The sequence below is a fragment of the Oncorhynchus mykiss genome, chromosome 13, assembly GCF_057628025.1.
Source record: "Oncorhynchus mykiss isolate SJ-2025 chromosome 13, ASM5762802v1, whole genome shotgun sequence".
In the NCBI taxonomy this organism is placed as follows: domain Eukaryota; kingdom Metazoa; phylum Chordata; class Actinopteri; order Salmoniformes; family Salmonidae; genus Oncorhynchus; species Oncorhynchus mykiss.
In genome coordinates, this window is record NC_143034.1 from 16,144,586 (window position 1) to 16,171,874 (window position 27,289).

Sequence of the window (27,289 nt, forward strand, 5' to 3'; positions counted from 1 at the left end):
AAAAAATACGCATAAGAATAAGTAAAGTAACAAGTAATTAAAAAAGAACAATATATACAGGGGGTACCGGTACAGAGTCAATGTGCGGGGGGCACCGGTTAGGTGAGGTAGTATGTACATGTAGGTAGAGTTAATTAAAATGCGTATAAATAGATGACAGAGAGTGACAGTGGAGAGGGGGGGGGGGGGGGGGCAATGCAAATAGTCTGGGTAGCAGTCATGAGTGAACAGGGAGTACAGGAGGGGGCAGAGCATGCACCCGAGGGGCCCCTGTATTGAGGATCAGCGTGGCGGATGTGTTGTTACCCACCCTTACCACCTGGGGGCAGCCCGTCAGGAAGTCTAGGATCCAGTTGCAGAGGGAGGTGTTTAGTCCCAGGGTCCTTAGCTCATGGATGAGCTTTGATGGCACTATGGTGTTGAACGCTGAGCTCTAGTCAATGAATAGCATTCTCATATAGGTGTTCCTTTTGTCCAGGTGGGAAAGGGCAGTGTGGAGTGCAATAGAAATGGCATAATCTGTGGATCTGTTGGGGTGGTATGCACATTGGAATGGGTCTAGAGTTTCTAGGATAATGGTTTTGATGTGAGCCATGACCAGCCTTTCAAAGCACTCCATGGATATAGACGTGAGTGCTACGGGACGGTGTTAAATGGCACAGTGATTCCATCTGTTGGTAAATGTTCATTACTGCAACTCTTGTGTTTTACCGGGCTGCTTGAGATACCCGGATGCGTTGTGATGTACTGAACAAAACTGGTTACTCGCGTCAATGCCTCTGTCTCGTCATTTAACATTCAAACAGCCTCCTCCCTCTTTAGCACGAGTGAAGTGAGTTCGGTACAACTGAATGTATGCATCTTATAAATAGTTTTAAAATACAAACTTTACATGTCCGAACTCAGAATCAAATGTGCTCACCAAAATAACATGGTCGCTGTGGTATAACTTTTATTTTAAATAGCGATTTTCTGTATTTATTCGATTTCAGATGTGTCCATTATTTGGGAGATCGTTCTTCGTACAAAGCATGTAAACGTTTTTAATGGAATTGTTTGTTATATGAATCAAATTATCCACAATAATCGCGTTAGTGTGTGGATGTAACTGCACTCAATGTTATTGTTTTTCCTTGATTGACACTAAAGTGAATTCAAACAATCCAATCAGAGAACCAAACATGCAAATCTTTACTGCTCACCACGCCCGTATTTTATAACCGACCAATCAGAGATGGAGTGGGCGGAGTCAGGGATACCAGTGGAGGATTCAAACGGAAGATGGCAGCGGATAAAGATAAAAAAAATACACAAAACAGAAGGTAAAATAACATTTAAACATTATGTATACAGAATAAACCATGCACGCACGTACATAGACTGTGGAGTTGTCGTGATACTGGCATTTGAATTTGGCTTGCTAGTTTGTCTGACATGCATGTTGTTTTTCAGTGACAGTGAAAGCTAATTAAGCTAGCTAACGTTATTTAGCTACTGTAGCTCTGACAATCAAGTGACGTGTTGTGGCAAAATACAATTTCTGTGCATCACACAGCTACTCTGAACAACAATACGGTGCAGGGCATTTATTTCTGCGCTGTCGCTGAATTACAGCAACACTCCATAGTTAGCTAGCTAGTAGTCGCAAATATAGAGACCACTGCAGTGAGCTGTCATTGGTCGACTTCGTTTTGGATGGTCCGGTGAGCGGGGTTTGTTGATTTTAGACCATTCCATTGGTCCTGAAGTGAAATCTCCACTCACCTGAGGCACCAGGCCATGCAAAAGCAACTCTCCGCCATTATGCCAAGTCAAGCTGCTCTGAATTGCCAGTGAGTGTGTACTTGTGTGAAAAAGGTGTCTTCAGCTCATTGATCTTCAGACCTATGAGTTCACTGATCTTCAGCACAATGGACCCAAAGTAAAACTCTAGCATGCATAAAAGTTGGTTTTCTCCTCTGTCCAACCACTAACCCACTAACCCATTCACCGGAGTAGTATCTTCTGGCCAGAGGAGAAACATAATGAACGTAGCTTTCATTTTCAAATTATTTTCAAAAAACAAAAAGTCCATTACTACACCTTTTTAAAGGGTCCCGGTTCCCACAAGGTTATACAGTGGGGCAAAAAAGTATTTAGTCAGCCACCAATTGTGCAAGTTCTCCCACTTAAAAAGATGAGAGGCTTGTAATTTTCATCATAGGTACACTTCAACTATGACAGACAAAATGAGGAAAAACAATCCAGAAAATCACATTGTAGGATTTTTAATTAATTAATTTGCAAATGATGGTGGAAAATAAGTATTTGGTCAATAACAAAAGTTTATCTCAATACTTTGTTATATACCCTTTGTTGGCAATGACAGAGGTGAAGACAAGATTTTCACACACTGTTGCTGGTATTTTGGCCCATTCCTCCATGCAGATCTCCTCTAGAGCTGTGATGTCTTGGGGCTGTTGCTGGGCAACACGGGCTTTCAACTCCCTCCAAAGATTTTCTATGGGGTTGAGATCTAGAGACCTTGAAATGACCTCCAGGACCTTGAAATGCTTCTTACGAAGCCTTACTCCTTCGTTGCCCGGGCAGTGTGTTTGGGATCATTGTCATGCTGAAAGACCCAGCCATGTCCCAGCTCTCTGCAGGTCATTCACTAGGTCCCCCCGTGTGGTTCTGGGATTTTTGGTCACCGTTCTTGTGATCATGTTGACCCCGCGGGGTGAGATCTTGCGTGGAGCCCCAGATCGAGGGAGATTATCAGTGGTCTTGTATGTCTTACATTTCCAAATAATTGCTCCCACAGTTGATTTCTTCAAACCAAGCTGCTTACCTATTGCAGATTCAGTCTTCCTATCCTGGTGCAGGTCTACAATTTTGTTTCTGGTGTCCTTTGACAGCTCTTTGGTCTTGGCCATAGTGGAGTTTGGAGTGTGACTGTTTGAGGTTGTGGACAGGTGTCTTTTATACTGATAACAAGTTCAAACAGGTGCCATTAATACAGGTAACGAGTGGAGGACAGAGGAAAATACTTTTGGCTGCAACTGTTAAAACAGTCTACAGTGAAATTATGTTGATGTGATATGAAAGTAGAGGGCTTTATGTTTCTAGAACTGTACCGCAATTGAGAACCGATTCACATTTAGATGGACTATTTTGCTGTTTCCGCTGCCAGAGCCAATTCGCCTCTCAACAAATCATGTAAGGTCCTTGGACTATAGTAACGTTAGTCTCCTTTAGTCCATTATTGGGCTAGCCAACCACCACGCCATCATCATACGTGTGTAAGAGGGAGAGCGAGAGTTGGTGCGTGTGAGAAAGTCAGTGTAAAGATAAAGTGGTTGTTTAAAGATTTGCCTAGATCTTCAGCATCTGTGTGTGTTCCATCAGGGGTACGGTGTGTAACGTGGTGATCAGCCAGGATGCAGGGGGATCTTGGGGTGGCAGTGGGGTTGGTGCCCGCCCGCCCGTCATCTTCAACCCAGACTTCTTTGTGGAGAAGCTACGTCACGAGAGACCTGAGGTGTTTCAAGAGCTGGTGCTTAGCAACATCAGCCGCCTCATCGACCTTCCCGGTGCTGAGTTCTCTCTGCTGTTAGGGGACGAGGGAGGGCCCAAGACACCCACAGGGGCCGGAGGGGGATTCTTCCGCTCCTTCAACTTCCTCAAACGTAAAGGTGAGAGAACTGCCATGAAGATCAACCAAGGTTGTCTTCGCCTGGGGTGTGTTCAGCAGGATGCAATGTAGAACAAACATGCATGGCTGAAATGTAGAAGAAGGTATCACGATGGCTTTACTAATGGAATTTTTATCTGCAACGTTTGGCTACTGAACGTGGCCCTGGGTGGCAATAATGTTGAATAATAATATAAATGTACAGCACTCAGATTCTCGTCCTTTGGCCGTTGTCATCGTCACAGATAAGGAAGTGGTGTTTGGGACTCATCTGACAGAGGGAGGCATCGCCCAGATTTACCAGCTCATCGAATACCTCAGCAAGAGTGAGTTGATCATGTTGTTACAGTTCCCATCTGAGGCATGATACCTGAATGTAATTCTCTGTTCTTTGTCCTGGCATTACAGTAGGAGGCACTCTTTCCTCTGGTCTAAAAAAGATCCCAATGCCCCAGGGCAGTGATTGGGGACACTACCCTGTGTAGGGTGCCGTCTTTCAGATGTGACGTTAAACGAGTGTACTGGCTCTCTCTGAGGTCATTAAAGATCCCATGGCACTTATCGTAAGAGTAGGGGTGTTAACCCTGGTGTCCTGGCTAAATTCCCAATCTGGCCCTCGAACCATCACGGTCACCTAATAATCCCCAGTTTACGATTGGCTCATTCATCCCCCTCCTCTCTCCTGTAACTATTCCCCATTCCCCAGGTCGTTGCTGTAAATGAGAACGTGTTCTCAGTCGACTTACCTGGTAAAATAACAGATAAATCGTATTTTTTATTTATTTTTCAGCCTTATCAACTCTATGCAAAGGAGATGTGTTGCGCTGCATGAGGCAAATGGTGGTCACACCAGATACTGACTGGTTTTCTGATTTTACACCCCTACATTTTTTAAGGTATCTGTGACCAACCGATACATATCTGTATTCTCATTCATGTGAAATCCATAGATCAGGGCCTGATGAATTAATTTCAGTTGACTGGTTTCCTTATATGAACTGTAACTCAGTAAAAATCTTTGAAATTGTTTCATGTTGTCTTTATATTTTAGTTCAGTGTTTTATATCTGGTTTAAGTTTGCACTGAAAACATTTTACCATCCCTAAAATAATTTCCATTAAAACAAAATATAATAAAACCTTTTTTTTTTAATCATATTTTTTGGAGTGCCGGGAATGATGTATCAGCGGTGACCCTCCGCTGCTAAATGACTATTGGAGAAACACTGATGATTGATTCAGTACATATTTGATTTATTGATTGATCAGACTTACATGTTAAGGGCCTGTTCAGGGTGCTAGGTGATTTATTGATTGTTTGATTGATTGATGATCAGACCTGCAGGTAGAGGGTCTGTTCAGGGTGCTAGGTGATTTATTGATTGTTTGATTGATTGATGATCAGACCTGCAGGTAGAGGGTCTGTTCAGGGTGCTAGGTGATTTATTGATTGTTTGATTGATTGATGATCAGACCTGCAGGTAGAGGGTCTGTTCAGGGTGCTAGGTGGTTTATTGATTGTTTGATTGATTTATGATCAGACCTGCAGGTAGAGGGTCTGTTCAGGGTGCCAGGTAACAGTGTGCGGCAGCAGGCCCTGAAGGAGCAGCTGAACAGTGGCGCAGACATCGACCTGGAGGCAGGGGGCTTCCACCCCAACGACGTGGCCACCCTCCTCAAGACCTTCCTGGGAGAGCTACCTGAACCCCTCCTCACGCACCAACACTTCCATGCTCACCTCAAAATAGCAGGTACCCCTGTCTGAGGCCCTCCCCACTCTCTCTCCTGTAGCACTTTTTAGTTTTCAAAAACCGACAAAAAAAAATCACACCCTGGAGCTCAAAAATAAGTGGCATTGATGTTCACCTGTACCCCATGAGACCCACACTGAAGTGTCTTGTGTTCTGTTTCTGTCCCATCTTCCCCTCTTCTCTCTCCCTCTATACCCCCAGACATGACTCTCTTTGATGAGAAAGGCAACAAGACGTCAGTACCGGATAAGGAGCGTCAGATTGAGGCCTTACAGCTCCTCTTCCTGCTGCTGCCCCAGGCCAACCGCAGCCTCCTCAAACTGATCCTGGACCTGCTCTACCACACCGCCAAGCAACAGGACAAGAACAAAATGTCTGCCTTCAACCTCGCCCTCATGTTTGCCCCCCACGTCGTGTGGCCCAGAGATGTATGTACTGTAACTCAAATCAAATGTGTTTTATAAAGTCCGTCTTTATATCGGCAGTTGACACAAAGTGCCTTACAGATACCCAGCATAAAACCTCAGAGGAAGCAATGACGAGGCAGAAGCACAGGTCTGAAGCTGGACTGTGCCCATGATCATTTATCATGTGGATCAGAGTTTCCCAAACTCTGTCCTGAGGCTTGTTGTCCTAGCACTGTACAGCTGATTTAGATAATCACAGCTTGACCATGACTTCCTTATTTCAATCAGCTGTGTAGTGCATAATACATAAGTATTCAGACCCTTTGCTATGAGAGTTGAAATTGAGCTCAGGTGCATCCTGTTTCCATTGATCATCCTTGAGATGTTTCTACAACTTGATTGGAGTCCACCTGTGGTAAATTCAATCGATTGGACATGATTTGGAAAGGTATACACCTATCTATATAAGGTCCCACAGTTGACTGTGTATGTCAGAGCAAAAAACAAGCCATGAGGTTAAAGGAATTGTCTGTAGAGCTCTGAGACGACAGGATTGTGTCGAGACACAGAGCTGGGGAGGGTACCAGGTTCCAACAAAAACACAGTGGTCTTCATCATTCTTAAATGGAAGAAGTTTGGAACCACCAAGACTCATTACCGAACTGAGCAGTCAGGGAAGTGACCAAGAACCCAATGGTCACTCTGACAGCGCTCCAGAGTTCTTCTGTGGAGATGGGATGACCTTCCAGAAGGACAACCATCTCTCGCTTGCAGTTTTCCAAAAGGCACCTAAAGACTCTCAGACCATGAGAAACAAGATTCTCTGGTCTGATGAAACCTAGATTAAACTAAGTGTCATGTCTGGAAGAAACCTGGCACCATCCCTACGGTGAATCATGGTGGTGGCAGCATCATGTTGTAGGGATGTTTTTCAGTGGCAGGGACTTGGAGACTAGTCGGGATCGAGGGAAAGATGAACAGAGCAAAGTACAGTGAGATCCTTGGTGAAAACCTGCTCCAGAGCACTCAGTACCTCAGAATGGGGCAAAGGTTCACCTTCCAACAGGACAATGACCCTAAGTACACAGCCAAGACAATGCAGGAGTGGCTTTGGGACAAGTCTCAATGTCCTTGAGTGGCCCAGGCTTGAACCCGATCAAACATCACTGGAGAGACCTGAAAATAGCTGTTTAGTGACGCTCCCCATCCAACCTGACAGAGCTTGAGAGGATCTGCAGAGAAGACTGGGAGAAAATTCCCAAATACAGGCGTGCCAAGAATACTTATGTAAATGTAATATTTCTGGGGTGGGGTTTATTTACACATTTCCCAAGATTTCTAAAAGCTTGTTTTTTTTCTTAGGCATTTATTAATTAATTAATTTATTTTTAATAAGGCTGTCGTGTATTTATTTTTGTTTGAAAAGGTCAAGGGGTCTGAATACTTTCCGAATGCACCGTATGTAAGTACTGTACACTGTTAAATATAGGCTCCACTGTCCTGTAGTTATGACGATTGATTCACTTGACTTGCCTAGTAGCACCTCAGACATACACACTGGCCCAGAAATGTGTTCTGTTCTCAGTGTTCTGTTCGGGTACAGTCTATCCTCACAATGCACTCTGTTATGAATTGTAGGATCAGGAATGTGATAAAATAAAATGCATTACATTTAAATGTGAATAGAAATAATTAGGTGGGTGGTTATATTTGTCCTATTTCACACATGTAGTGTTACGCATGTATGAATTAGAATTATGTATTTTTTTGCATATCCTCCCCCCCCCTCCGAGTCCCTCGGAGAGTGGGGTCACGGCCAGGGTCTGCCATTATCAACGGTGACCCTGGAGCAATTAGGGCTTAGTGCTTTACTCAAGGCACATCAACACATTTTTCACATTGTCGACTCTGGGATTTCAACAAGGGACTTTTCAGTTACTGGCCCAACGCTCTAACCACTAGGCTGTCTCTGACTGATTGATTTTCATTCTTCTACAGTAATTTGTGTGTGTTTCATCCAGATGGTGGCCAGTGACCTCCAGGAGAATCTGAAGAAGCTTAACAACGGCATGGCCTTCCTCATCAAACACTCCCAGAAACTATTCAAGGTCAGAGAGACTAACTTCACACTCTTGGCCAGTTTCCCAACCCAGAATAAGCCTAGTCCAGAGGGGGACTTTCTATAAAGCAGGATCAAAGAGTTAGCCAGCTAACTTGCCTAAATATTCTGTTAACTTTTCATTTTTTTGAAAGATAATCTTGAAATGAACATGGTCTAATTGATTCGACAAACAAAAGCACATATCTAGTAGTTATTTCTGGTTGGTTATCAAAGTTCGCTGGCTAACTCATTAATCCTGCTTTGTACTATGCCACACTGGGCTACAACACTCCATTGAGAACACCTCATACTATTGGCTTCAACTGTGTCTGGGAAACCGGTTGTCAGTGTTATTTTATAAGATCTGTGGAACATGGGCTACAATAAGGTAATGATTTGTGTCAAGCACAGAAGAGAAATAGAATCATTATTTTTAGTGTGTTGTGATGGATACTTAGTGTGTGTGTCTCCACTCAGGCTCCTATGTACATGAGGGAGCATGCCAGAATGCACTTCACAGGATCTAAGACCCTGCAGACCAAGGTTAGTAGTAGGACTCTTTCACCTGCTGGGTTTACATCATCTATGCCATTAAAGGATGTTGCACTTCTCTCAAACAAAGGACCATATTAGATCAAACAAGGCAAGTATTCATGAAGAGTCTCAAAGCAGGAGTGCTGATCGAGGTTCAGATCCTCCCCCTTTCCATTCATTATAATCTGCAAGGCCAAACTGATCCTAGATCAGCACTCCTCTGAGATGCTTTATGAATACAGGCCCTGTATAGGTGTAAGCATCCCAGTTTACCAGAAGGCTAGGTGGAGCTTTTGCCCAACTTGTTTACACCTTTCTAGTCTTTTCAGATCTACCAGGGCCTATTATAAGTGTCTAGGTGCTAGAAATGTCTAGCTGTGGTTTGGACTTGTCTAGCTGTGGTTTGGACTTGTCTAGCTGTGGTTTGGACTTGTCTAGCTGTGGTTTGGACTTGTCTAGCTGTGGTTTGGACTTGTCTAGCTGTGGTTTGGACTTGTCTAGCTGTGGTTTGGACTTGTCTAGCTGTGGTTTGGACTTGTCTAGCTGTGGTTTGGACTTGTCTAGCTGCGGTTTGGACTTGTCTAGCTGCGGTTTGGACTTGTCTAGCTGTGGATTGGACTTGTCTAGCTGTGGTTTAGGGGGTAGATCAACCTAATCTCCCTCTAAGCTGAAATAGGTTCTGTCCCGTGTGGCACCCTATTCCCTTTATAGTGCACTACTTTATATAGGGAATAGGGTGCCATTTGGTATGTATCCATAGACTCATGTTGTGATGGAAACCAATAGCTCCTTTCTCACCCCCCTCCCTCAGGATGATATGGACCTGTTATCTGTGACTGGTTTCCCTGCCCCTGTTCCCTGGAAGAGGTGTTGTGCTGACCCGTCTCAGTACCTGTCCCCCTCCTCGTCGTCCCAGGGCCAGCAGCACCACACAGAGGAGTCCCTGAAGGAGCTGTTCAGACACGTCCATGACAACATGCCCAACTCTGCCAAAAAGAAGAAACTCCTACGACAGGTACTCACTGCGGGACTGCTTCCTAATATTCTCTGTCCTCGTCTCCATATTCGATACGAGGCAGATTTCACATTTCATGTAGATTAGAATGACTGGCTAAATCCCAGTATCCTGTCTCTTCATCCTACATCTCTTTCTCCTCCTCCTGCAGCTTGCTAAACAGACCACCCCCGGCCTGGCCCCAGGGACACCCATCAACAACTATCAGCCCCCCCCGGCCCAGAGCAAGAAACACCCCCGCTCCCGCTCCTTCGGTGGATTCATCAAGGTGTGTGTCATTGTGTTTATGTGTATTTGACTTACAAGTGTAATATCCAATCAACATACTTTGTTGATGTATTTTGTAAATGTGTTACTTTGTATCCAATTTAGTATGTTGTAGTCACCATCTGCTACATCATAACTGTTCTGTCTATTGTATATGAGGATCGTTAAGGACAATTCCTCCCCTTTTCAACCTCCTATTCATTATGCCAAGCACCATACCAGTGTATATAAGGATCTTTAAGGACAATTCCTTTTCAACCTCCTATTCATTATGCCAATCACCATACCAGTGTATATGAGGATCGTTAAGGACAATTCCTCCCCTTTTCAACCTCCTATTCATTATGCCAAGCACCATACCAGTGTATATGAGGATCTTTAAGGACAATTCCTCCCCTTTTCAACCTCCTATTCATTATGCCAAGCACCATACCAGTGTATATGAGGATCGTTAAGGACAATTCCTCCCCTTTTCAACCTCCTATTCATTATGCCAAGCACCATACCAGTGTATATGAGGATCTTTAAGGACAATTCCTTTTCAACCTCCTATTCATTATGCCAATCACCATACCAGTGAAAACGGGCATTTCTACGTTCTATAGATTAAAAAGTTATCTATGACATTATCAAAAAAATATATTTCCTGGTAAAGTGAAGGTTAAATAACTGTTCTGTCAACTGTCCTATCGTCCTGATCAAATGAACCAATGAAAACAGAGGAGACATAAGGGGGACCAACAGGCGTTGGAGAGGAGGGGCAGACAGATCTCCCCGGAGATGGTTGCTGCGGCGGCGATGGGACGGCTGGGAAAGGAGAACGTCGTCCTGCAGTCGGTGAGCGACATTGACAGACAAGGAGACCACACAAACACACTCCCTTGTCCACAGCTTCCTTGTTTTTTCTAGATGTTCATAGTTGTGTGTGGGGTGTGTGTGTGTGTGTGTGTGTGTGGGGTGTGTGTGTGTGTGTGTGGGGTGTGTGTGTGGTGTGTGTGTGTGGGGTGTGTGTGTGTGGTGTGTGGGGTGTGTGTGTGGGGTGTGTGTGTGTGTGTGTGTGTGGTGTGTGTGTGCGTCTCCAGGTGAACAGTCCGGTGACAGTGAATAATATTACTCCAGTCAGGGTCAAGGCCTCTGACAGCATGGCCCTCAATAGAGAGAGGGGACTCAAACTATCAAAGGTATGTTGCTTTTGGATTGATAACATGGCAATTCCCACTTTTTCTATAGACATTTACATGTGTTTTTGCGTATGTTGTATATCTTTCCTGATACACTTCAATGTCTTCATTCAACATTACAATACAGCCACCACATCTTGTGAACTTTGTCTGTTTTGTCTCATTCATCTCCTTTCTCTTTTTTTTTCCTTGATCTCTCCGTCTCCCTCCCTCCAGGACTCTCCATCCATCTCCAGAATGTGTTTCTCTCCCTCCCTAGAAACGTCCATGTAGAGGATTGGTACTAGCAACACTGGACTTGACTTTTTCTGTGTCCTTTTTTTCTTCTTTTATCAAGTAAACTATATTGTAACTTTCTAAATCTGTGACGAATACAACATTAGTCCCCAGCCAGACATGGGGTTGCATCCCAATAATCTATTCTTTCTCCTGAAGTGTGCACTTGTTCACTTCCCTTAATGTGTTTGAAAGGAAATGACTGGAATACCTAATATGGAAACTCCTTCTAGCCCATGCCTACACAATCCAAGACTTTTACATTGTGTGTGGAGTAGTGAATGAGTGCACACTTCAGGGGGAGAGATTATTGGGACGTAACCCAGGAAAGTACAAGACCAACTCTGTTAAGTGTGGAGGCAGGGACAGAAGGGAGCTTTCTTTGGTCTGTTTGGGGTGAAACTTGAAACAGTTTTGTTAGACACTTTTACATTTGACCGCTAGCTGAGCCTACATAGATACTTTTACCGTTGACCGCTAGCTAGCTGAGCCTACATAGATACTTTTACCGTTGACCGCTAGCTAGCTGAGCCTACATAGATACTTTTACCGTTGACTGCTAGCTAGCTGAGCCTACATAGATACTTTTATAGTTGACCACTAGCTGAGCCTACATAGATACTTTTATAGTTGACCACTAGCTGAGCCTACATAGATACTTTTATAGTTGACCACTAGCTGAGCCTACATAGATACTTTTATAGTTGACCACTAGCTGAGCCTACATAGATACTTTTACAGTTGACCGCTAGCTAGCTGAGCCTACGTAGATACTTTTACTGTTGACCGCTAGCTAGCTGAGCCTACATAGATACTTTTACTGTTGACCGCTAGCTAGCTGAGCCTACATAGATACTTTTACAGTTGACCGCTAGCTGAGCCTACATAGATACTTTTACCGTTGACCGCTAGCTAGCTGAGCCTACATAGATACTTTTACTGTTGACCGCTAGCTAGCTGAGCCTACATAGATACTTTTACTGTTGACCGCTAGCTAGCTGAGCCTACATAGATACTTTTACAGTTGACCGCTAGCTAGCTGAGCCTACATAGATACTTTTACAGTTGACCACTAGCTGAGCCTACATAGATACTTTTAATGTTGACTGCTAGCTGAGCCTACATAGATACTTTTATAGTTGACCACTAGCTGAGCCTACATAGATACTTTTATAGTTGACCACTAGCTGAGCCTACATAGATACTTTTATAGTTGACCACTAGCTGAGCCTACATAGATACTTTTATAGTTGACCACTAGCTGAGCCTACATAGATACTTTTATAGTTGACCGCTAGCTGAGCCTACATAGATACTTTTAATGTTGACCGCTAGCTGAGCCTACATAGATACTTTTAATGTTGATCGCTAGCTGAGCCTACATAGATACTTTTAATGTTGACCGCTAGCTAGCTGAGCCTATATTGTACTATATGTAAGTATCTTGTTTGTGTTTTCTGAATCTGGTGTTTGTACTACTCATCTGAAAATGTGGTTCTAATTGTACTAATATTTTAAATCCCAAATGGTTGCCCTACACACACAGCACACTGATGGCATGATTATATCCTCCTACAAAATGCTGATTAGCACCAGTCACATTCGTCTGGGGCCTGTTCCAAAAAGCTTGATCAATGAGTTAGCCAGCAAACTGACCCAAATTGCTTGAAATGGTTTGAAATGACTCAACAGCAACAACAACAGAAACAACTATTATACAAATGTAGATCATTTTAATCAACCAGGAAATCCGGAGATATGAGGCAAAGGCTGTTAATCAAAGTTAGCTGGCTGATGTATTAACCCTGCTTTCTGGAATACCCCACAGCTCTTATGGTGTCTCAAGGCCATTGGGTTTACTGATACTGTCTGTTAGCTCAAATGAAGCCCCCGTTCCCTATATAGTGCACTATTGGTCAAAAGTAGTGCTCTACACTTTATAGTAGTGCATGTGGTGGTGTTGGAGAAACACTGGCTCAGGGTTTTCTTGAATCTATATCATACAAATACAGGTCGATACATATTGGATGATGATGAACAAATACGAGCTGAACAAACCAACCTTTCTGTAACGGTATTCGTGTTTGGGAGAGATGTAGGGCTTCATTTTGGGACGACTTTCTTTTTATTGTCTGAGATTTGTTTACTGACTGTTTGAACTCCTCAATGTGTATAATGTCATATTTCACCTGCCTGGTTTGGCCTTTTGAGGTTTAATAGTACAATGATGTGATTATTATAATTGTATTTTTTTTTAACTGGAATGGGTTTTGGGTGGATATTGGTTGGGACGCTAACGTTGTTGAAAGATTTTCTGGAAGTCTGAGATGGTTTTTGCTTTGTTGAAGAGGGAAATTTGTAGTGACGGTGTCGATAGGGGATTCTCTTACAGTACCTTCAGTGTTGCCCAGTCTGATACAAGTCTTCTTTATTGAGCGTGAATTGGGACATTTTGTTCTGGGTCATGTTCATTAGGCACCAAATAGAACAGGACGGATTCAAACTGGGAGGGACTACCTGGACTTTGTCCAATAAGGAACCCTTATTTTCACTTTCCGTTGCAGAACGTTTGGAAAAGATTTTGTAGTGTACCCTAATGGACATGACGTTGGTTTTAATGGGGCTGTTTTAGAGGAAGTGTTAATGGGGAATGTGTGATAATGGGTTTATGGGTTTATGGTAAGTTTTAAAGAGATGGGTGTGTTTTTTCTACACATGAAATGAAAGACACTAGAAGCTTGCTGCTGAGGTTATCAAGATGGCTTTGTTTTTTTACTCTTGTTATTTTATCTGTGCTGGTCAAGTAGCCTACTTATTTTACATGTTATTTTGTCCCCGCTTTTCTCTCTGTTACCTGAAGGTTTTCAGACAATCAAGGCCCAACACATTTTTTTCGTGTCATTTTGAAAAGCTGAAGGGTCATCTGGCGTGGTTGATACACCCTGAGTCTTGCTGGAAACCGTTTTACTAATGTGCGATCATCTTTATGATGTGAGTCAGTTCTAGATTACATGATACAACATGTGGACATTATCTTTTAATCTCCCTTATTATTTTTGTGTTAACGTGTGTATGTTGAAAGTCTTTAGTTTTGTCAGCCAATGTTGACCATAGTTTTAAATGTTGACTTATCAACTGTACAGTACTACTTGTTTATTTTTGTTCAATTTCATTCTGCCCTGTTGTCTGTGTCCCAAATGGCACCCTATTCACTATATAGTGCACTACTTTAGACCAGGGCCCTATTCCCTATATAGTGCACTACTTTAGAACAGGGCCCTCTTCCCTATATAGTGCACTACTTTAGAACAGGGCCCTCTTCCCTATATAGTGCACTACTTTAGAACAGGGCCCTCTTCCCTATATAGTGCACTACTTTAGACCAGGGCCATCTTCCCTATATAGTGCACTACTTTGGAGCAGAGCTCTGTGCCCTGGTCAGAAGTAGTGCACTACATAGGGTGCAATTTGAGATGTAGACATGGAGTTACATTAATGTCTACTAAAATAAACAGAGTATACTGTAATCTCACATTGCTGCATAGATTTCCTACCATGCATCTTCCTCTGTTCATATAAACCTGTTACCAGTCAGTGCCTTTTAATGTAAGGACATTTTAGCCTACTGTTGTACTACTGTTGACACCTGTTGTGTTTTTGTTGTGTAAAATAAGATGTTTGTTTTTATTACCCTGTCAAATAGATGCATTGATTTACTACTGGTGCTATGGATTAAAACTATTTTTCTACATGTGGAAAGTCTCACTGCAGAACATAAAATGTTACATACACTGCTGCACCTTTCTTAAACATCCACTAGGTGGCATCCCGAGTCATTGACTAAGGACGCTGTGTGGTGCTAAGGCATAGACTGAAACGTGTACCCAGGGGGGACCCAGGACCGAGTTTGGGAAACCCTGCTATAGACCACTACATACTTATTGAGTGTGTTATGTATGCAGTTTAAATGCAGTCTACTCTTAAATAGGCCGTTTTTGAAAGAATATGAAGTATGATTTCACCTGCCCAGCTGTCACGGAAGTCAAGTTTCCATTGCCATGTCTGTTTAAAAAGCACATGCAATTGAAGGAGTAATTTATAGCAGCGTTAGCCTATATTCTTGATATTTTGTAGTATAGGCCTATCCTGTTCTTGTTTGGGGTAGGTTAATATCAGAAGCAATTGATATTCCAGGGAACCACCTCCCTATGTATGTAATTATCTCATAACGGTCTATAATGTAAACATTGGCTGTGATATTCATAGTCCTGATGATTTTTCCGCAGACGCCCCACGCGTATTTGACTACCGCAGGCGCGCGGTGCCATTGATATTGCCGTTTTCGTAATTGTTCATTGTAGAAATTGAGCGGTTTTTTCTTAATTCCAACCTGTCTCTTCGATTCACCGTTAACTCTGCCGAGCGAAGCGGAAACGCAGTAAGATTGAACCTAGCGCACATCAAGGCTCTCTGCGCGCTCTACCTTACGCCTCTTGGGCGTCGCATCTGCTCCCCTTCCAGCGCGCGATCAATTCAGACGCGCCTCTGATGAAATGAAAAGCGACCCACCGGCGTCCCCGCGCACTCAGAAACCTAATTTTGTATTAGGAGCTCAGACGGGGGTCCTTCCCGCGCATGTAAACATCGAGGTTCTCTCTTTGTTGTCGGTCTGGGTGCAGTGACTCATTCTATTCATCATGCACAATAGAGCCGCTGTGGCGCGTTTTCCCCGTGGGCAGTTTGTATTCGATAAAGTTTACTGTGTTTGTTTATGCGTGTGAGAGGAGAGTAGCCTTGTGAAATCAAACAGACTACAGACCATGGGAGGGACTAACATAATAGAGAATTCCATGCTAGAGAAAAAGACAGAATCATATATGTAATTTTGAATTCTAGAGGGTTTGGTATCTGGTAGTTATATACACACTAAATGAAAAACCTGTCCCCTAATTTGAATTTCAAAGACTCATGATCATTATTCTGAATTAAAAGCAGGCTCTTTGTCCAGCAGGGAACATCCATTGGTGCCAGTCAAAAGAAGCCGACCACTTTCCAATCCTGCAATACAGTAACTAAATACAGTAATACAAAACATTTATACAGTTAACTACATGAAACGTTTATCGAAGCCACCATTCCATGGTAGAGGGAAAATAGAGATAATTGAGAGAGTAGGGTATTCCCCCCTCTACATCCAGGCCCATGCAGCCTCGCGCTGTGTTCCCCCCCAGGGGAGGAGACCAAATGCGGGCAGCACAGGAAGGGAGAGAGGCTACTGTCACTGGAAGTGGCTCTCACTACTACTACTGCTGCCAGGAGAGAGAGAGAATGGATGTGAGTTCACACAGGGTTCTGGGAGGTGTGTGCCTGTGTGTGTGTGTGTGGCTTGGGGGGGGTGTTGTGTGGGAGGAGTCTCTCAGCTATTATTTGTAGAACCTTTTGATGGATGATTGCTGAGAGAGAGAGGGAGGGTGAGTCCTTTTTTTTTGGTCGTTCACTGTTCCCTCTTCTACAGGCAGAGAGCACAATGAGTCAATGAAAGCTGAAGGGAAGAGGAGCACTGTACAGGAGAGAGAGAGAGAGAGAGAGGGAGCACAACCAAGAAGACGAAAGCACGAGAGGGAGATAGAAAGAAGGAAAGCTTTTTGGACAGAGGTCTAAACCAGATAATAAAGAGAACGTCTGGTTTTAAAGCCAGGCTGGGATGAAGTATCAGTGACCGGTCATCTGAGGACTGACTACTTCACCTCTCTGTTTCCAGAAGGTGGTTTTCTGATCTTCCCTTTTCTATTAGGAACATTTGGACCATTTTCAACCCTCCACTTGGTCTCTGGTCAGGGGATCTTGCTAGCCGCAGTAACCCAGGTCTCTGGAGCCCTGAGTGGGGTTGAGGTAGAGGAGCCTTGTCTCTGGTTGCTGGTGCTTTGGGGCTGGAGGAGAGGATGGCCATGCCAAGGAGATCCATGGCTGGAGCCGGGTCAGGGGGCTGTGGAGCCAGGCTAGACCACGTTGGGGTGGCCCGGGCTGGGCTGTGGCTGCTGCTGTGGGGGTGCCTGCTGGGGGCTGGTGGGGTGGAGGCATGCCCTTCTCTGTGTACCTGTGTGGGAGCCACGGTGGACTGCCACGGCCTGGGGGTCCGGAACATCCCCAAGAATATCCCCAGGAGCACAGAGAGACTGTGAGTACTGGCGGGGTGTGTGTGTTCCCCTGTTTATGAGCGTGTTGTAGTGTGTGTAACAAACTATCAATGTGACTTATTGCCTGTGTGTGTGTGGGTTCCTGTGTGGCATACCATGTCACCATGGTGTGTGCCAGTCTGGTTAACTTCAAACACATTCAGCTCAGGGTTGTAACAATACCAGTGCCTTTCCACTTGACCCCTTGTCCCTTATATAGGATGGATCCCAAATTGCACCCTATTCCCTATTTAGTGCACTACTTTTGACCAGACTCTCTCTATAGTCTACAACACCAGTAATATCCAACTAGAGACTCTCTCCACTATTGTTACGGTTTTCTTCCGGTGAAAGAGAGGCGGACCAAAATGCAGCGTGGTTATTTAGATACATGTTTAATAAAAGATAAACACGAACTATACAAACCGTGAAAACCTAAACAGCCTTATCTGGTGCAAACAAACACAGAGACAGGAACAATCACCCACGAAACACTCAAAGAATATGGCTGCCAATCAGAGACAACGATAAACACCTGCCTCTGATTGAGAACCACCCCAGGCAACCATAGACTTTTCTAGACAACCCCACTATACCACAATCCCAATACCTACAAAAACCCCAAGACAAAACACACCACATAATTAACCCATGTCACACCCTGGCCTGACCAAAATAATAAAGAAAACACAAAATACTTAGACCAGGGTGTGACAGTACCCCTCCCCCCAAGGTGCGGACTCCTGGCCGCACACATAAACCCATAGGGGAGGGTCCGGGTGGGCGTCTGTCCACGGTGGCGGCTCCGGTCGCGGGACGTGGACCCCACTCCAACAAAGTCTTAGTCCACTTAATATGCGTCCTTAGATATGCGACCCTCGCCGCCAACCTTGGCCTAGTAACCCTCACCAAGGGCCCCACTGGACTGAGGGGCACCTCCGGACTGAGGGGCAGCTCGGGACTGAGGGGCAGCTCGGGACTGAGGGGCAGCTCGGGACTGATGGGCAGCTCGGGACTGAGGGGCAGCTCGGGACTGAGGGGCAGCTCGGGACTGAGGGGCAGCTCGGGACTGAGGGGCAGCTCGGGACTGAGGGGCAGCTCGGGACTGAGGGGCAGCTCGGGACTGAGGGGTAGCTCGGGACTGAGAGGAAGCTCGGGACTGAGAGGAAGCTTGGGACTGAGAGGAAGCTCAGGCAGGTAGATGGCTCTGGCAGATCCTGGCTAGCTGGTGGTTATGGCAGATCCTGGCTGACTGGCGGATCCTGGCAGACTGGCGGCTCTGGCTGCTCCATGCTGACTGGCGCCTCTGGCTGCTCCATGCTGACTGGCGGCTCTGGCTGCTCCGTGCTGACTGACGGCTCTGGCTGCTCCATGCTGACTGGCGGCTCTGGCTGCTCCATGCTGACTGGCGGCTCTGGCTGCTCCATGCTGACTGGCGGCTCTGGCTGCTCCATGCTGACTGGCGGCTCTGGCTGGTCCATGCTGACTGGCGGCTCTGGCTGCTCCATGCTGACTGGCGGCTCTGGCTGCTCCATGTTGACTGGCGGCTCTGGCTGCTCCATGCTGACTGGCAGCTCTGGCTGCTCCATGCAGACTGGCAGCTCCTTGCAGACTGGCAGCTCTGGCTGCTCCTTGCAGACTGGCAGTTCTGGCTGCGCTGAACAGGCGGGAGACTCCGGCAGCGCTGAACAGGCGGGAGACTCCGGCAGCCCTGGAGAGGAGGAAGGCTCCGACAGCGCTGGACAGGCGAGTCGCACTGTAGGCCTGATGCATGGTGCTGGCACTGGTGGTACTGGGCCGAGGTCACGTACAGGAAGCCTGGCGCGGGGAGCTGCCACCGGAGGGCTGCTGTGTGGAGGTGGCACTGGATGGACCGGACCGTGAAGGCGTACTGGAGATCTTGAGAGCAGGGCTGGCACCAACTGCCCTGGCTGGATCTTCACCCTAGCCCGGCAGATGTGAGGAGCTGAGATGTAGCGTACCGGGCTAAGCACGCGTACTGGGGACACCGTGCGTTCCACCGCATAACACGGTGCCTGACCAGTACCACGCCCGCCACGGTTAGCACTGCTAGGCGCACTGTAGCGCTGAGCTGGCACAGGATGTGCAAGTCTAGGGAGGTGCACAGGAGGCCTGGTGCGTGAGGCTGGCACCATCTTCACCAGCCGACTAGCACGCACCTCAGGACGAGTATGGAGAGCTGACCCAGGTGCCATCAAATCCCTGACACGCTCCGTCGGGCGAATTCCGTGCCTCATGCACCAACACAGCAACTCCCTCATAACTCTCTCTTCCAATTTCCCCATTAACTCCTTCACAGTCTCTGCTTCGCTCACCTCCAACACCTTGTCTGGTTCTGGTTTCCTCCTTGGCTCCTTACGATAAACAGGGGGAGTTGGCTCAGGTCTGACCCCTGACTCTGCCACACTCTCCCTGTGCCTCCCCCCAATACATTTTTGGGACTGACTCTCGGGCTTCCATCCGCGCCGCCATGCTCGTCTCTCCAACTCCATTCTCCTATAACTCTCCTCGCACTGCTCCAGCGAATCCCAGGCGGGCTCCGGCACTCTCCCTGGGTCGACTGCACACCTGTCTATTTCCTCCCAAGTCGTGTACTCCAGACTTCGTAGCTCCTGCTGCCGCTGCCTGTCACCACGCCGCTTGGTCCTGTTGTGGTGGGTGATTCTGTTAAGGTTTTCTTCCGGTGAAGGAGAGGCGGACAAAAATGAAGCGTGGTTATTTCGATTCATGTTTAATAAAAGATAAACACGAACTATACAAAACAATAAACGTAACGTGAAAACCTAAACAGCCTTATTTGGTGCAAACAAACACAGAGACAGGAACAATCACCCACGAAACACTCAAAGAATATGGCTGCCTAAATATGGTTCCCAATCAGAGACAACAATAAACATGTGCCTCTGATTGAGAACCACTCCAGTCAACCATAGACTTTTCTAGACAACCCCACTATACCACAATCCCAATACCTACAAAAACCCCAAGACAAAACACACCACATAATTAACCCATGTCACACCCTGGCCTGACCAAAATAATAAAGAAAACACAAAATACTTAGACCAGGGCGTGACAACTATAGTCTACAACACCCGTAATATCCAGCTAGAGATTCTCTACTATAGTCTACAACACCAGTAATATCCAGCTAGAGACTATCTACTATAGTCTACAACACCAGTAATATCCAGCTAGAGACTCTCTACTATAGTCTACAACACCAGTAATATCCAGCTAGAGATTCTCTACTATAGTCTACAACACCAGTAATATCCAACTAGAGACTATCTACTATAGTCTACAACACCAGTAATATCCAGCTAGAGACTCTCTACTATAGTCTACAACACCAGTAATATCCAGCTAGAGACTCTCTCTACTATAGTCTACAACACCAGTAATATCCAGCTAGAGACTATCTACTATAGTCTACAACACCAGTAATATCCAACTAGAGACTATCTACTATAGCCTACAACACCAGTAATATCCAGCTAGAGACTATCTACTATAGTCTACAACACCAGTAATATCCAGCTAGAGACTCTCTACTATAGTCTACAACACCAGTAATATCCAGCTAGAGACTCTCTCTACTATAGTCTACAACACCAGTAATATCCAGCTAGAGACTATCTACTATAGTCTACAACACCAGTAATATCCAACTAGAGACTATCTACTATAGCCTACAACACCAGTAATATCCAGCTAGAGACTATCTACTATAGTCTACAACACCAGTAATATCCAGCTAGAGACTCTCTACTATAGTCTACAACACCAGTAATATCCAGCTAGAGACTCTCTCTACTATAGTCTACAACACCAGTAATATCCAGATAGAGACTCTCTACTATAGTCTACAACACCAGTAATATCCAGCTAGAGACTCTCTCTACTATAGTCTACAACACCAGTAATATCCAGCTAGAGACTCTCTCTACTATAGTCTACAACACCAGTAATATCCAGCTAGAGACTCTCTACTATAGTCTACAACACCACTCTCTACTATAGTCTACAACACCAGTAATATCCAGCTAGAGACTCTCTCTACTATAGTCTACTACACCAGTAATATCCAGCTAGAGACTCTCTCTACTATAGTCTACTACACCAGTAATATCCAGCTAGAGACTCCCCATGTACTGTGCAGTTAGTCAACCCCTTGTGCAGGGGTTCTCCAACCTCTCCTCAGGGACCCAAAGTCGTTCCTTGTTTTTTAAAATCTATTCCAGAGCTAGCACCGCTTATTCAACTAATCATCAGACCGTCGACTAGGTAAATCAGGTGAGATAGTTCAGGGCTACAACAGAAGGGTGAAACGTCTGAGGGTCCGTGAGGAGAGGTTGGAGAACCACTGCCCTAGTGCACTTACTCAATGCCCACCAATCACACTAGCTGAACACACAGTCAGTACTTTCTTAGCCACGATAGGGCATTAACAGGCTCATTCCTCTCTCTCTCTCACTCACACTCTCTCTCTGTGTCACTCTCACTCACTCTCTCCCCCTCCTTCTGTGTGTTTGTTTGTGTCCCTCTTGGTGTGTGTGAGGGTTGGGATCTTGGGGAGGCTTAACATCATGTACTGTCTGTCTCAGGTCTGGAGTGCATGTGTGTGAATTATTAATGGTCCCAGGGGGCAGTGTGTGTCTGTGGGTCAGTGAAGCCTCTGAGTGGGTATTCTAGACACAGTGCCCTATTCCTCTCTCTGTAGAGGAATCACAGCAATGATGATGTCATAGTATGATGACTGTATTCCAGAGGTTCTTCATCCCGGGGGTCGCGTTTGAGTTTTTCCGCTAGAGGCACTACACACCTGATTCCACGAATCAAAGGTTTGATGATGAGATGATTCGTGGAATCAGATGTGTAGTGCTAGTGGAAAACCAAAACGATCTGCCCCCCGTTGTGTACCCGGGACCAGGATTCAGAAACACTGATGTGTTGTTCAGTGATACAGTAGCTGACCTGTGTCAGATACAAACGCTTCTGCCTGTCCTCGTCAAGCCATGCATGAAGACCTGACCCACTAGACTACAGTCAGAGGAGGTTCGACAATGTGCCGGTGTCACTGTGGTCTCTAAGGGGGTTGGTGATCCAGCTACAAGATATCCCCTAATACAGTAGCTCAGTACATCCACGACAGCCATAGTCATGTCGTTGTCTGATAGAGTTGGTTCAATCTCCAACAGAACTGAACCAGGGTTCATCTAGCAGTGCTGATCAAGGATCAGGTTTCAACTCTTATTCATTATGACCTGAAAAGCCAAACTGATCCTAGATCAGCAGTCTTGTTGTGAGAAGCGTTGTGAATACGGGTCAGTCTAGTAGTAGTAGTAGTAGTAGTAGGTCATTACAGGGTGGGGTGTGTTAAACCTCTTGTCTGATAATTAGCATGTCAAGTGTAAAGTGATCTGTGTGTCAGGGAGGTAGATTGGGAACACACACTAACTCTCTCTCCTTCTCTCTCTCTCACTCACACACACACACACACACACACACACACACACACACACACACACACACACACACACACACACACACACACACACACACACAGTGTGTATTCCCGTGGGGTCCCGGGGCAATAAGAGGGTGATTCATCATGGTAACTCCACCAGTCAAACAATATTCCTCCCCACTCCCTGGGGTATTGTCAAGGCAATGGTGAAAAATGGCTAACGCCTTGGGCTCTCGGGAACCGTTATTTGAGTGGGGAGGGGTGGAGGGGTGGGATGGAGGGAGGGGGGACAACATTGTCCATACCAGCCAGCAATATGCTTCCAACTTTGAACAAAGCAGTGCTGACAACAAAAGGCTGGTTTGATTTGAAATGGGACCTAAACTGAACCTTATTGTGGGGTTCAAGTGGGGTAGATATTATAGAGGGTTGGTATTGTTAGGTTCAAGTAGGGTAGATATTATAGAGGGTTGGTATTGTGGGGTTCAAGTGGGGTAGATATTATAGAGGGTTGGTATTGTTAGGTTCAAGTAGGGTAGATATTATAGCGGGTTGGTATTGTGGGGTTCAAGTGGGGTAGATATTATAGAGGGTTGGTATTGTTAGGTTCAAGTGGGGTAGATATTATAGAGGGTTGGTATTGTGAGGTTCAAGTGGGGTAGATATTATAGAGGGTTGGTATTGCGAGGTTCAAGTGGGGGTAGATATTATAGAGGGTTGGTATTGTTAGGTTCAAGTGGGGTAGATATTATAGAGGGTTGGTATTGTTAGGTTCAAGTGGGGTAGATATTAAAGAGGGTTGGTATTGTGAGGTTCAAGTGGGGTAGATATTATAGAGGGTTGGTATTGCGAGGTTCAAGTGGGGGTAGATATTATAGAGGGTTGGTATTGTTAGGTTCAAGTGGGGTAGATATTATAGAGGGATGGTATTGTGAGGTTCAAGTGGGGTAGATATTATAGAGGGTTGGTATTGTTAGGTTCAAGTGGGGTAGATATTATAGCGGGTTGGTATTGTGAGGTTCAAGTGTGGTAGATATTATAGAGGGTTGGTATTGTAGTCAGACAAAACAGAATGACACATCTATCATTTAGAAATATATATAACTACTACACACATTTATTTGAGAAGAACTTCATTATGTCAGTCCTGGCTTTCCCTGACTACTGTAGGACTATCCCAGTGTGTCTACTGTGGGACTATCCCAGTGTGTCTACTGTGGGACTATCCCAGTGTGTCTACTGTGGGACTATCCCAGTGTGTCTACTGTGGGACTATCCCAGTGTGTCTACTGTGGGACTATCCCAGTGTGTCTACTGTGGGACTATCCCAGTGTGTCTACTGTGGGACTATCCCGGTGTGACTACTGTGGGACTATCCCGGTGTGACTACTGTGGGACTATCCCAGTGTGTCTACTGTGGGACTATCCCAGTGTGTCTACTGTGGGACTATCCCAGTGTGTCTACTGTGGGACTATCCCAGTGTGTCTACTGTGGGACTATCCCAGTGTGTCTACTGTGGGACTATCCCAGTGTGACTACTGTGGAACTATCCCAGTGTGACTACTGTGGAACTATCCCAGTGTGACTACTGTGGAACTATCCCAGTGTGACTACTGTGGAACTATCCCAGTGTGACTATCCCAGTGTGTCTATCCCAGTGTGTCTACTGTGGGACTATCCCAGTGTCTCTACTGTGGGACTATCCCAGTGTGTCTACTGTAGGACTATCCCAGTGTGTCTACTGTAGGACTATCCCAGTGTGTCTACTATAGGACTATCCCAGTGTGTCTGCTGTGGATTTTTGGCCATTTTCTGTGGGACCATTTCTCTCTACCTTTTGTTAAGGACTACAGTATTATTAACAAAGAGTGTCTGCTCTAGCTAATGGGATTTCTTGTAGTGTGTGTGTGTGGACACCAGCTTATTGTCATGTCATTAAGAGGTCAAAGGTCATGGACCCCCACTCTGAGTCTCAGACTTGGACCCCTGTCCTTCTCCACTATGGGAAACTTAAATAAATCCCTCCGGTTTGTGTGTGTGTTCGGTATCAGAGAAGGGGATCTCTGTTCAGCTCCTGGAAGTTTAAACCCAAACAAATCTCTGCAAGGGTTGGAGCCACCGGCGGCGGTCACACACACCAGACGGAAAACACACACTGTGTGTGTGTGTGTATGTATGTATGTGTGTGTGTGTCTATGTTTCTGTAGTGACTCTGAGATGTCTCTGTGTCTTTTATTTATCTGTCTGTGTTTTTATGATGTAAAGACACTTGGCTCTCTGTGTGTTCATACATGTGCATTTGTGTTTTTGAGTTTGGGTGTTCATTTAGGGGCTAGAAGTGATGTTAGTATGTGTTATTTGGTTTGGGTGTTCATTTAGGGGCCAGTAGTGATGTTAGTATGTGTTATTTGGTTTGGGTGTTCATTTAGGGGCCAGTAGTGATGTTAGTATGTGTTATTTGGTTTGGGTGTTCATTTAGGGGCTAGAAGTGATGTTAGTATGTGTTATCTGGTTTGGGTGTTCATTTAGGGGCCAGTAGTGATGTTAGTATGTGTTATTTGGTTTGGGTGTTCATTTAGGGGCCAGTAGTGATGTTAGTATGTGTTATTTGGTTTGGGTGTTCATTTAGGGGCCAGTAGTGATGTTAGTATGTGTTATTTGGTTTGGGTGTTCATTTAGGGGCCAGTAGTGATGTTAGTATGTGTTATTTGGTTTGGGTGTTCATTTAGGGGCCAGTAGTGATGTTAGTATGTGTTATTTGGTTTGGGTGTTCATTTAGGGGCCAGTAGTGATGTTAGTATGTGTTATTTGGTTTGGGTGTTCATTTAGGGGCCAGTAGTGATGTTAGTATGTGTTATTTGGTTTGGGTGTTCATTTAGGGGCCAGTAGTGATGTTAGTATGTGTTATTTGGTTTGGGTGTTCATTTAGGGGCCAGTAGTGATGTTAGTATGTGTTATTTGGTTTGGGTGTTCATTTAGGGGCCAGTAGTGATGTTAGTATGTGTTATTTGGTTTGGGTGTTCATTTAGGGGCCAGTAGTGATGTTAGTATGTGTTATTTGGTTTGGGTGTTCATTTAGGGGCCAGTAGTGATGTTAGTATGTGTTATTTGGTTTGGGTGTTCATTTAGGGGCCAGTAGTGATGTTAGTATGTGTTATTTGGTTTGGGTGTTCATTTAGGGGCCAGTAGTGATGTTAGTATGTGTTATTTGGTTTGGGTGTTCATTTAGGGGCCAGTAGTGATGTTAGTATGTGTTATCTGCTCTGGCTGCTGGCGGAGCTGCTAAACAGGTGTGACGGCCGAGGTTAACTATACAGCGGTAACTCTCCTCGCCACATTAGCTTCGCCCTCACGTGGGTGCTAACAAGCTAGCAAGCATGCTAAGTAGTGCTACATATCAACAGCCGCTGTAAGCCAATCCAGTAGGGGGTGGAAGCTATAGTAAGCTTCGATTGGTCACTCGCGCCGCGATATCGCGGAGGAATTGCATAGAATTAAGCTTTCCCTAACTTTAGTCCCACTCCGTTCAGCTCCCTCAACCATGCTCACTTCACCAAACAGTACCCCGCCCACTCTGCTTCTCTCGCTTTCCTTCCATTCAAAATGAGTGGCTTCCGATGTTTTCACCGTGTGATGCCGCTGTATCGTCAACCCGGCCAAGAGTGGATTAGCGGTTAGCGTGCGGTGGCGGCTAGCAGGGGGTAAGAGAGATAAAGGGAAATAGATTAGACAGAGATGAGACGCCGTGGGGGGCTGATACCTCTGGCTCCACTCTGTCACATGACTTCTTAGACGGTCACTCTATCCCTGTGGTGTAAAGTACTTAAGTAAAAAGTACTACTTAAGTCGTTTTAATGGGTATCTGTACTTACTTTCACTTCATTACATTCCTAAAAAAAATAAAAAATACTTTTTACTCCATACATTTTCCCTGACACCCAAAAGTACTTGTTATATTTTTTGTGCTTAGCAGGACAGGAAAATTGTCCAATTGTCACACTTATCAAGAGAACATCCCTGGTCATCCCTACTGCCTCTGATCTGGCGGACTCATTAAACACAGATGCTTCGTTTGTAAATTATATCTGAATGTTGGAGTGCCCCTGGCTATCCATTTAAAAAAACAAGAAAATAGACCCGTCTGGTTTGATTAATACAAGTCATTTGAAATGATTTAGACTTATACATTTTAGCAATTACATTTAATTTTGATACTTAAGTATATTTAAAACCAAATACTTTTAGAATTTTACTCAAGTTGTATTTTACTGGGTGACTTTTACTTTTTTACTTATTGTCTCATTTTATGTTAAAGTATCTTTACTTTTACTCAAGTATGACTGATCTCAATTTCGACTGTCTCTTGTAATCATCGTGTGTGTTTAGTCAGTGACTGTCTCCTGTAATCATCGTGTGT

General features: G+C 45.1%; 2 protein-coding genes across 2 annotated transcripts in view; both read left to right on the top strand.

Annotated features, from left to right (window-relative positions):
- Positions 1-344: 344 nt before the first annotated feature.
- On the top strand, positions 345-14,963 carry arhgap19 (Rho GTPase activating protein 19). The gene is made up of 12 exons (XM_036940092.2): positions 345-1,322; positions 3,388-3,674; positions 3,919-3,999; positions 5,214-5,423; positions 5,625-5,851; positions 7,852-7,938; positions 8,409-8,474; positions 9,277-9,480; positions 9,632-9,748; positions 10,468-10,584; positions 10,830-10,928; positions 11,145-14,963. Exons 1-12 carry the CDS (start codon positions 1,282-1,284, stop codon positions 11,199-11,201), a joined length of 1,593 nt encoding a protein of 530 aa, XP_036795987.2. The 5' UTR covers positions 345-1,281; the 3' UTR covers positions 11,202-14,963.
- A 1,689-nt stretch (positions 14,964-16,652) lies between these two features.
- The window catches only part of slit1b (slit homolog 1b (Drosophila)), a 124,805-nt gene continuing 114,168 nt past the window's right edge, over positions 16,653-27,289 (top strand). Inside the window, exon 1 of the mRNA XM_090195419.1 lies at positions 16,653-17,382. Within this exon, the coding sequence (XP_090051545.1) occupies positions 17,147-17,382 (236 nt within the window). The 5' untranslated portion in view covers positions 16,653-17,146. The remainder of the gene's footprint in view (positions 17,383-27,289) is intronic.